Below are 12,237 nucleotides of genomic sequence, written 5' to 3' on the forward strand. Positions count from 1 at the left end.
TGTAGGGGAATGTACATCCAGGAGGATTCCAGCTCATCAAAAGTTTTTGATGAACTTGATCAACACTTAAAGAAGCCATTTAAAAGAAGTTTAACAGAGGCTGATGAGAATCAAACATATAACCCCCTTGGACGATTTATACTACTCTTGTGTTTGGAAATGGTAGCTTATGAGACACATGCTTAACATTTTATATAGCAAGAGCAGCTTGAAATCATGAAGCAAAAAAAGAATTTATTTCCTTCTTCACTGAATTCCACATCTGAACCGCTTCCGCGGAAGCCACATTTGAAACAATAATGAATAAGTGTGTGTGTGTGTGTGTGTGTGGGCAGTGCAATGTTTGAACCCTGCCAATACAATTGCAAGAACCCAAGGATATTCTACGCAAGGATAGAATGGACATCTGGGTTTTTTTTCCCACAGGCTTGGTTCAAGATGCTGGTGCCTATCTATCTATCAAGACCCTTGAGAGGACAGATATTTTTCTTTCCAGAATTTGCAATGTGAGGCCAGTACCACGTCCTGTGTTCTAGATAAGTGAAATTGGAGAATATTTTGCTTTTTTATAGCATTTCCCAAACAAGGACTCTTACCTCGATTAACTTTTAAATGGCTGGTGAGGACCAGATTGTTTGATGGAACTTTTAATAGTTAATCCTTCTTTATGAGTTTAGAATTATTCTTTATTTCCAAGGCATGAAATGCTGTTCAGCATTGTCATCTAATATACTTTTTTAGTTATTTATGTTGGTTCATTCTCTTGAGCACTCACTGAGCAGAACATTACAGTACCATATGGTTCTCTACTGATTAAACAAAAAAAATGGCTAATCAGGAGTATTTATGATTGTTGACAATTTGACCCTTCCCCAGTCAAAACTAAATTGTGCTCAACAGAAAATTTCTAAGAATTTTCTTTCATCTTTTGATCACAATTAACTCTACAACTACCTGAAATGAAACTTTCTGTGCAAATGTTTTATGCTTGCCTAGTCTGCCAACCACATCTGCTTCTCACCAACTGTCAAGAAGTAATAAATAATGAGGCTTGAAAATGACAGGAAAATAGGAGAACACAGTACAAAAATAATGTAAAGGATCTCTGTTTGCATTTCTACTGTACATGAACCTACCTACTTTAGCTTGTCCTTGCTACAAAGCCACCAGTTGTAAAAATAGACTAGAACAGTGATGACTAACCTTTTTGTCATTGCGTGCCAGGACCCATAATGCAATGCGTGCATGAGACACACACACACACACACGCAGCCTGTTTTTGATTCCAGGAGGCTGAAGGGAGGCCTGCTAGGCCCAAAACGGGCTGTGGGGGGTGCACAGCATCCCCCCATGGTCCCCCCGCCAGCCCCCTGGGCATGCACCCCGTGCCCTGCACCCCACACATGCTTGGCAGAACCCCAAAAATCAGCTGGCCAGAGAGGGCTCCGCGTGCCACCTGTGGTATGCTTGCCATAGGTTTGCCATCACTAGAATGTATAAATTAAGGTATCTATTAATGGGGTTCAAATATACAATTCTCATGAAAACAGAATCACTCTTTATTCCTTTTATGTATTACATGGTGAGCTTCTACAGAAAGTTCTTCTTTGAAAGAAGTCAGTCAACAGTTGACCCAGTATGGAATGCACCATATAAGCCTTAGGGACAGCACCCTTCCTCCAGAGTTTTTACTAATGGATTTAGTCATCTTCCAAAGATCTGTCCCAAAGAATGATGAACATTCATCCCATCACACAATTCCAGAAGTTGCTGGAGGAGTAGAATGTTGATGTCATAATCATGCGGGCCTCTAGTAGACTTTTGTTCAGTCTTTCTCCAGGAGTAGTGTTCCGCCTACAGTATTGTAACCTACCTTGTTTTGTATGACAACTCTAATAGCTACAGCTAATTTCTCTCTCTTTCTCTTTCTCCACTGCACACCTTGCTAAACTCTGCTGCCTAGAAATGATACCTCCTTCTCCAAAGTCTTTTTATTATCAGTGAATATTTCTGAACTTGCCAAGAATGCATTTAGCAAATGAATTCTGGGTTTTTTTATGTGTTCAATGTATATTGACTATCTTGTTGTTGGTGAACTCAAAGTAGCACCTATGGAGCTTTTGTTTGTTTTGTGTTTTTCTATTACCATTTTCTTCCTCAAAAACCAGAGGGGTAAGTGCTATTTTGTGAATGTATTTTCCTCACTTTGCACAAAAGCAATTGTTTAAACGTGAATGGGAGGTTTGCCATAATGGGAACAAGGTGATCTAAAGAAACAGAAACCTCTCAAACAGAAGGTTCAGCTCCATGCTCATCTCCAACTAGCAACTGATCTTCTAGCACCAACAAGGCTTTAAAAGATTTAAAATAAAGCCTTTTTTCAAAGCCTCAGTGATATATGGAGGGATTTGTGCTAAGGCAGAGGTGACCATAGGAGAGGATTAAAGGGAAGCATGATGCAAATTTCATGCCTTTTGAACATGCTCTCTGATGCCAGATGGATATGTGAAAGAGATGGAAATGTCTATTGCCCTTGCATGATGATGCTCTCATCATAGAGAAAAGGACTACTGCTGACGTGATAGCAGTATTCCAGTATTTGAAGGGCTGCCACAAAGAGGAGGGAGTCAACTTATTTTCCAAAGCACCAGAAGGCAAGACAAGAAACAATAGATGGAAACTAATCAAGGAGAGAAGTAACCTGGAATTAAGGAGAAACTTCCTAACAGTGAGGACAACTAGCCAGTGAAACAGCTTGCCTTCAGAAGTTGTAGGTGCTTCATCACTGGAGATTTTTAAGAAAAGACTGAACAGCCATCTGTCCATCTGAAATAGTATAGGGTCTCCTGCTTGAGCAGGGGGTTGGACTAGAAGACCCCCCAAAGTCCCTTTCAGGTCTATTCTGATTGATTGATCGTTTTGATAAAAGTATTGGATCCTGCTGACACGTTGAGCAAAGGATTAGTTTCTCTCCAAAATAGAAAAGCATTTCAATAAAGCTTCAAAGAGTTTCCACTCATTTTGCACTTGAGGTTGCTATTCATACATTTGAATTTTGAGTATCCAAATGCAAAATGCCTCCACTTCATTTCTCTCTGATAGCATTCTTTCACAGCTCAAGGTGGTAGCTTAAAGATTATAACTATCACATGTTTAAAACATGTAGATTTTGTTTAAAAACAGGTTGGCTCCACTGTCTTGCATAGAATGATGTCCCACTATTCTACTTCCCCCCCCCCAAAAAAAGTAAACTGGCGAGGGAGAGGGATCCTTCTATGACAGGAAGCAACCTCACATGTTTCCTTCAATAAAATGGAGGGTTTGCAACTGGCTGCCATTTTGTATATGGACAAGCCTCCCCAACATTCATTTTGTTAGACCTCCCATGACACAATCTCAGGCTGTGAAATGAAATCCAAAATCACAATACTCTCCTCAATTGTAACTGGAAAAATATCCTACTGTAAATATAAGGATAGAAGGAATAAGCGCTTTATGTTAACCTCTTCTGTCACCCTTTGCACATACAGGGTAATTTGTGCATCAGAAAATCTTCTCTGTTGTGCTCGCTATATGATTTAAAATTTTGATTGGCAGAGTTCTAAACTCTGCAGAGAAATTCTAGCAACTGAAACTTTACCCTAAATATGAAAACCTCCCACCGACCAGTCAGCTCCCACAGAGAGGGTCTCCTCAGGGTGCCATCGGCCAAATTATGTCGGCTGGCGACACCCAGGGGGAGGGCCTTCTCTGTGGGAGCCCCTGCCCTTTGGAATGAACTGCCCCCAGAAATTCGTAAGATCTCTGATCTCTGTATATTTCACTGTGCCCTGAAAACCTTGTTGTTCCGCCAGGCCGGGCTATCAATGTAAAGATTTTAATTGGTTTTAAATATGGGATTTTAAATTTGGGGGTTTTATAATTGATCCAATTATTTAATAATTTTAATTATTTTTAAATTTTGTCTGTCTTTGTGCTTTTAATCAGGCTGTACACCGCCCTGAGTCCTTCGGGAGAAGGGTGGTATAGAAATAAAATTAATTAATTAATTAATTAATTAATAATAAATAAAACTGAAGAAGCAGAACTAGTGTGATCATCTTTCCTTGCATATGATTATAGTCAGTGAATGGAGCTCTTCAGTAGTTACTTCATAATTAATCCATAATATTATGTGCTTATTCAACCTGATCCAACTGGCTTTTCTCATAGGTCAATCTGCAGATGTATCTGAAGAGGAAGAACATTCAGTACCATACGTGGTTGGTCTCATCAAACACAAACATTTATTATGTGCAGGAACATTGATCAAACAGAATTGGGTGTTAACAGCAGCCCATTGCTTTCCGTGAGTATCCATATTTTGTTCAATTTTTTTCTTGCAATTGCATCCGTTCAGGCATACTTTAGGAAAGCCTATTAAACATTTTCCATCCAGATATCTAGAGTTGAATCCTAATATAAATTGCTAGAAAGAGTTATCTCCCATAGGATTTAAGTTAACTCAGAAAAATACAATTGCTAAATACCTATCAATCAATCAATCAATCAGTCAGTCAGTTAGTCAGTCAATAAATCACAGGGAGTAGAAATCCCATTGTAAGTGAGAAATGTGAAGTGGAAGATAGACTCTAAGAAGAAAGGAAAGTGAGATTCATCTTCTTACATTTTTGGCAGAATAATGTTCCAATGTCATGCTTGTGTAAAAAAAATCCATTCCTGTAATTTCATCATATTTACATCCTACAAAGGGAGAGATAATTAAGAAAATATTGGAAAATATTGCAGAAATGAATAGGTTGACATTGGCAATTAAAAGGAAAACAGAATCGGAGTATTACAACATTTGGGGGAAATTTTATCAATCGATAGAAAGTGAATATAGACAATAAACATGGTAAAGAGAAGAACTTTGAGATGAATATGTTGTAGGATGTTAAAATTAAATGAAAAAAGAAAGATAAATATATATGTTAAGAAACGATGATAAACTTTGACGATGATGGCACAAAAGTTATACCCAGATGATACATGGATTGATTAATAAAGTACAGGAATATTAGAAGAGGAATAATTGTAAAGTAAAAAAGAAATTTGAAATGAAGATGTATGTAAATAGAAGTCGGGTTTGCTCGAATACCATTTTAGATTGAATTAAAAAAGGAAACAAAAAGGGAATGGGAAAGGGGGAGGAGTAGAGAGGGGAAGGTAGGGGAGTTGGGAGTTGAGAAGAAAAGAAAAGAAGAATGGGAAAAGGAGAGGAAGAAGGAAGGGGAAAGAAGAGTAGGAGAGAGGGGGAGAAGGGGAGGAAGAAGAGAGGAGAGGGGAAAGAGAAGAGGAAGTAGAAAAGGAAAGGAGAGGAGGAATGAGGAAAGTAGAAAGAAAAGAGGAGAAAGAAGGGAAGAGAAAAAGGAAAGGTTGTAGTAAAACAAAGGAAGGAAATGGTAAAAGAGCAGACCTGAAAAATTCATTAATTAGCTAATAGAAGTTAAAGAATAAGACGAACGAACAATGTATAAGGATGGATAAAAGACTGTACATTTAAATATGTTGATGAAAAATAAAAATATTTTTTTAAAAAAATTACATTGCTAAATCTATATCACTCCAAGGCTTTTTTCTGGCCCATAGTTAACCTTGAGTGCTAACCTCTATCAATGTGTGAATTTTAGCTATGCAAACAGACAATTATTCTTGTTAATGTTGCTGTTATTATGGTTCATTGCGCAGTCAGCCATGCTGGATTTGGTATTTCTGCCTCCTATCGAATCTTTCCCAAAGACTTGGGATATGCAGCAATTGTTCTTTGATAGTGACTACATATTCCAGATGCTTGGAGTTATGGTCCCCCAGACATGTGGTTGGCATTATGCTGTGTAAAGTGGAATTTCAAACACTGAGAGATGTTTTGGGGAAGATGCCCAAAGAAAAACATTGTATGAAAGTAGGAAGAAGGACAGATATAAGAAGACAAATATTACTACCGTATATTGAATTACTACATACTCTAACTTACCTTTTTAGGAATGAAGAAACATATATTGGTGTTGGAAGACAAGCCATAATTAAAGATGAAGGAAAAGATTTTATAAACATTACTAAAATCTTTTTTTACCCAGGATTTGATCCAAAAACATTTGAAAATGATATCATGCTTTTGAAGGTAAATCTGTAAATTGACAATGAACATTCTGAGAAAAAAACTATAGCATTGCGCTTATTGGAATGAGCATGATTCTTGAGCAATATGTAATTAAAATTTATACTTGTTTATTTCCAGCTCTTGACCAAACACAATGAATTAGTTTTATAAAACAATAACACAATAAAATAATCAAACCAATAAGGTTTAGCAAATCAGGAATGATCATTACTATATAATGATAGGGTGAAAAACCTAAAAACTTCAAAATTACTAGAGCCAAGAAGCCAAGAAGCATAATTAAAATAAGAACTAAAGAGTGAAGAGTTAAATGGAAAAATGAAAGTGAAAAAGACTTTAACTCCAACAAGATCCCAAAATTGGAACTTCCACAGTCTGGGCGGTACAGGCCTGCTTGTCACTGAAGAGCAGAGGTGTTCAAACTTGGCAGCTTTAAGACTTGTGGACTTCAACTCCCAGAATTCTCCAGCCATCATAGCTGGAGCTTAAGTCCACAAGTCTTAAAGCTGCCAAGTTTAAAGACCTCTGCTCAAGAGAGTTTTTGCTTGTTCAGATTGCAGAGTAATTTCCTGGGAATGCATCAAGAATTATAATAACAGGGCAATTTGTAAGAGCAAACTTTTTCACATGGTAGTCCTGCTAAAACTCCATTATCAAAAATGTATTGTGTGTTGTTTCATATGACTACTCAACTTCATTCTATCTCCTTCACTTAGCAGGCATTCAAAAGTGATTATTTATAGCTATAATATGGTGAGCATTCTGGGGATATTAGAGGTATTTCTCTGCAGAAGTACTTACTCTTTTCTGGGAAATACCAATGTGCTATCTGGAACCAGCTTTGAATTCCATTAGTTATTTTTGGATGTGCTGTAAGCCAGGCAAGGAATTCATGGACTGTAGGCCAAATACAGTTTTCAAGATTTCCATTTTACCTACTTTTTTCCCCAGCTCCATTGGTTTCCCATATTTTCTCATTTCACCTGTCCCAGCATTAAGGAAGAGGAAAGATTTATCTTTGATCTATAGTAGCAAAGAGTTACGTATCTCAGCACTGGAATATGAGATTTACCTCTCATCTGCAGACCCCAAATAAGCCCTTTTATTGGAGTGGGAAAGTGCACCAACTGGTAAGAAAAGAAGATTAATTTCCCACAAATCTGAGATAGATTAGAGAGTGATATAATCATTGGCCTCTATCAAAACCTATTAATTCAAATTAGCTATTCTTATTTATTTTTTTACCAGCTTCATGTTATGGCAACGAAGATTAAAATAAACATCCTCCCAATTCCTAACTCTACCCATGATATCAAAGCAGGAACTTCCTGCATAGTAAAAGGATGGGGAACTACTAGTAAAAGGAGGAGATTTAAGAAATTCCGTGCAATTAACGTCACCATCGTTGACAGAAATATCTGCAATGACAAGAAACATTATAATTCTCATCCTTTTGTGACAATGAAGATGGTGTGTGCTGGAGAGAAGAACAGCGGGAAGGATTTATGTGTGGTAAGTTAACTCTATGCAGATTAAGGTTGCTGGCCAAATCATTTCCATAGACCCCATATGGTTTTGGGAGAGTAAGGGTTAAGGAAACCCACTTTTTTAGCTGTGGCCCCAGTAGTGGGTTGCCCCCGGTTCGGACCAGTTTGCAAGAACCGGTAGTAAAACCAGCGGGAGACCCCATCCACTGCCCTGGATGTCGTCATCAGCGATCTGCACATGTGCAGAAGCTTCTGCGCATGCGCAGAAGCAAGGCACGTGTGCAAGCAAAGGGATCACGGGATCGCATGTGCGCGATCCCGTTGCGAACCAGTAGTAAAGGTAAGTAGAACCTGTGTGGCCCCATTATATGATCACTATCCACAGAAACAAGGAGGGCCCCTAGTCTGCAAGTATTTTGCATACAAGCTAAAACAGCATTGTTCCAACAGCTATGTGGCCCTTAGGCTAAGTGAATGGTGCCCTTCATGTACCAGAATTGTTTATTTTTATTGTTCATTCATATCCTTTTCAAATGTTCGGGTTTTTTTGCCCAGATTCCACCAGAATTGGAGGAGGGTCCAAATATGGTTACATATATAAACATTAGGAAATGTCTTTTTCAAAAATTAGAATAAAAGAGTTGATACAAATGTCCATCCAACAAATTGTACATTCTTTTTTTGCAGAAAGATATATCCTCACAATAACATTGTGAATTTAAGAAGAGAGAATGATTATACTGTTGATTTCACTACTATGAGAAAGTGGGGGATTATGGGACTTTTGTGATCATTGCAGAGTCTGCTGTTAATGTGCAAACAATTGAAGTGTCAGGTTCCCACTATCTCTTCTTATAGGATTTTTTTTTTCTTTTACATTGGACTGGATCTGAGAGCCCTTCAGAAACAAGACTGTCCTCTTTGAAATAGAGGAGATAAGCTTTTCCTTTGCTGATCAACTGAAGGAGGTTTAGTCATCTGTAGGGATGACCTTGGAGAAACTGTTCGAAACTGTTACAAGCACGTGAGGAAAGACATGGTCTGGGCCCACCATCTGGCCTTTTGCCTGATGAATCCGCAGGATAATCCACAGCAAGAGTCCTTGGCTTCAAAACTGTGGATCCAATGAGGAATTTGAAGTCCCATCCCCTTTTACCTGTCTGTAGAATGTGTGAGATGTTGCCTATTTAAAAATGGGAGGGGGCCTTTGGTCACTTGACCATACCTGCCATTTTGAAGCCAGTGTTGCAGATTGCTCAGAATCCATTAAATTAAGAATGTGACCCATTACATCCCCATGATTTATGATGAGATGAGATATGTCTTAGACACGGGCAACTTTTTTCTTCCAACAGTGAATTTTTAAAATTATTATTTTCTCCAAGGACCCCTGAAGTGGTGCAGAGATGTCATGGGTATGGGAGAAGCAACATTTTCTGCCCCTTTTTATTTTATGGGTGAAATGAGATTTGTGAAAAATAAACTACCATATTTTTCAGAGTATAAGACGCACCTTTTTCCCCCTAAAAGAGGCTGAAAATTTGGGTGCATCTTATATTCGGAATGTAGCCCCGCCCACCTGCCGACCCCCACCCTTTGGCCTCCGCGTGTCCTCTTCCTTGCTCCAGAGATTGCCACCGAAAATGGCTTGTGTTTTTGGGCTCCGCGTGTCGCGTTATCAGCTTCCAAACACTCCGTTTAAGAGCCCCAACAAGGCGCATGCACTCAAAACTAGTGAACTAATGTACTGAAGCTGACCAGGCTAAGGACACTAGCCAGATGAATACCTGGTAGGCAGAAATTTTTTTTTCCTATTTTGCTCCCCCAAAACTAAGATGCGTCGTAAACTACAGTGCATCTTATACTCCGAAAAATACGGTCCTGAGCTTCTTTGAAATTGAATACATTTAAATTGTTAAACATACATAAAATTTTTACTAGTCAGAGTTATTTTGCTATTGAATTTCAATTGTGTGATCCTAGGAAAAGCAAAAATTATATTTAGGGTCATCTAATTGCTGATTTCCGTTACTTTTCCTGTATACATCAGCAGAGCTGTCTTAGCTTTTGTGAATTGTAACCAGTGGTGGGTTGCCCCTGGTTCAGACCAGTTCGCAACAACTGGTAGTAAAACCGGCGGGAGGCTCCCCCCACTGACCCGAACGTCATCAGAAGTGATCTGCGCATGCGGGCACGATGCGAACCGGTAGTAAAGGTAAGTAGAACCCACCCCTGATGGTAACCCACCCCCTGTCTGTCTTTTTTCTCAGGGTGATGGCGGTGGGCCTTTGATATGCAGCGGGCAGCAAAGAGGCATTGTCTCCTTTGTTAAAAAATGTGATCATCCTGAATATCCTGGCATCTATACTCAGCTCACTGACACCTATATCTCCTGGATAAAGACCATCACAGATGAAAATTCACATTGACTGAATAATATTTGAGGAAGCTTTTTTGTTAGCTTGTGACTGCTTAATTATCCATTTTCCCACCTCGGTCCCTGCATTACAGCTTCCCTTTTACATACGGAGAAGAGAACGATGGTAACTCATTCAGTAGTAGCTATACCAGCTACAGACTCTATACTGTAAATGTTTGAGGTTGGTCCTGAAACTCAGCCTCTCCAGGCCAGCTTTAATTTTCAGTCCATTGGTACTAAAGTAGGTTTTTATTCTCTGGCAAAAAAAGAGTATTTTACAAAACACTTGTGACAAAGAGTATTTCATACTCTTTGAGTATGAAATAGAAATTTCTGCTTAGAAAGTTTATTGGCCTCCAGCGTTTGCGTTACCTGCTCACTGAAAAATCTACCCTGCAAAAAGAAAATAATGAATGCTAAGATAGTTTTCCCACTACTGGCAGCAAATTTGTTGATACCAATAAATTGTCTCTTAAGCGTCATTTGCTTAACCAAAAGCAATTTGTTTGATTGAAAAATATGAAATCCACAGCACGATAATCTTGAATGTTGGCTTCCTGGACCTGGGATATGGCTTTTTCAACAACATACAAAGAATCACTGTCAAAAGCATCCCTTAATAGCTTCATTCATGTGGCATTTTGTTTTGTCTCTCCATTGAATCTTGTCCAGTTAACAGATATTTTGGTGCACAATTAGATGCTACATAGTCCACTAAAATAAGGAGATTTAGGGGAATGTTCCTGGGAAGGATGAACAAAGAACACCGACAATGTACACCAAGTGTATATTCACAACAGGGTCATCCAATGCATGAAGATAATTCCATTGGGTCAGCTAAAACAAGCAAGCACCTGTATTGGGCAGCAGTGATACAGGATGAAGCTATAGGTAGATGATTAGCACAATGGCAATTGAAAAATATCTTTCCATGCCACAAGTGAGAAGGCAATGATAAATCATTCCTGCATCTTACCAATTTATCACATGGACAGACAAGATAGAGTGACTGACAATATAGTGCTACAAGATGGGCCCTTCAGTTCAGGTGGCCCTCTCTGTCCATAACACTGAAAGCTAGTCAGTTGGCGGGGGGCGGTGTTTAGAAATTGCACCTGTATTTAGATTGCATCAGATGCAACTCTGAGGGGCAAAACTGCAATCCATAGTCCAGTGCTGTCAATATTTCCAAGAAGAGTTTGCAACCCACAGAAAACAAAAACAGCTCTGGACTTAGATTTATCACCTTTAGATGATCACCAAAAAGAATTTAAATGATTATTTTTGATAGCTGAATCTTCCGTTCCTCCACCACTTCGTTCCACATCTGTTTAATTAGAGGTTGAAGTAAAAATAGCACATGTACAATATGACACATTAGAAATGCATCACATTGTATATTATTATATTACATGACATTTAAATCCATTCTTCCTCTGGAGAGTTCAAAACAATGGAATACAGCAACTCACTAATTCCAATTCAAAATCTCATTCAGATCAGTCACCATCTCTCAATCTAATCAACTCGCAGGAATGAGAATTTGGATAAGTCTTTGGATAGATGAAAGGCACAGCAGTGTTATCAAAGCTCTGATGCTGGGTATCAGTCAGGACAAAATCTTCCATCTTTCAGTCTAGAGATTCTCAGTCATTCAAGTCATGGTTGTCCCAAAGGTGTTTTTTCAGGAGGCAACTGGACTTCCTTGTTTTTTCTTTAGAAGACGTTTCGCTTGTCAGACAAGAAGCTTCTTCAGCTCTGAAAGAATAGTGGGAAATGGAAGGATTTATATTCCTTGCAGACATCTGGTAATCTGCCTCCTTATATTCCTTGCAGACATCTGGTAATCTGCCTCCTTTTAGAGGGTTGTTGAAATACTTGAGGTCATGGTTGGCCCAAAGGGGCTTTTTCAGGAGGCATGAAATGGATGAAAAGCAAAACGTCTTCAAAAGAAAAAACAAGAAAGTCCAGTTGCCTCCTGAAAAAGCACCTTTGGGACAACCATGACCTGGATGACTGGGAATCTCTACAGAATTTTAGCTATACAATTTGGGATGAACACCCTTTGAATGGTGTGGGAATAGGAATGGATTTCTAGAGGAAAAAGATTGCAGACTACAGGAACCAAGAGCACTGAGGACACAGATAAACCTCCAAATGTTTCAAAG

The 12,237-nt window shown here is 38.8% G+C and overlaps 1 protein-coding gene across 1 annotated transcript; it reads left to right on the forward strand.

Moving 5' to 3' along the window:
- Positions 1-1,794: 1,794 nt before the first annotated feature.
- Positions 1,795-10,566, forward strand: LOC117679188 (granzyme A). The gene is made up of 5 exons (XM_060690796.2): positions 1,795-2,172; positions 4,213-4,348; positions 6,025-6,163; positions 7,412-7,675; positions 9,921-10,566. The coding sequence occupies exons 1-5, from the start codon at positions 2,058-2,060 to the stop codon at positions 10,077-10,079; spliced, it is 813 nt and encodes a 270-aa protein (XP_060546779.2). The 5' UTR covers positions 1,795-2,057; the 3' UTR covers positions 10,080-10,566.
- Positions 10,567-12,237: the final 1,671 nt, after the last annotated feature.

The sequence above is a fragment of the Pantherophis guttatus genome, chromosome 2 (genome assembly GCF_059756535.1).
Source record: "Pantherophis guttatus breed Tessera chromosome 2, ASM5975653v1, whole genome shotgun sequence".
In the NCBI taxonomy this organism is placed as follows: domain Eukaryota; kingdom Metazoa; phylum Chordata; class Lepidosauria; order Squamata; family Colubridae; genus Pantherophis; species Pantherophis guttatus.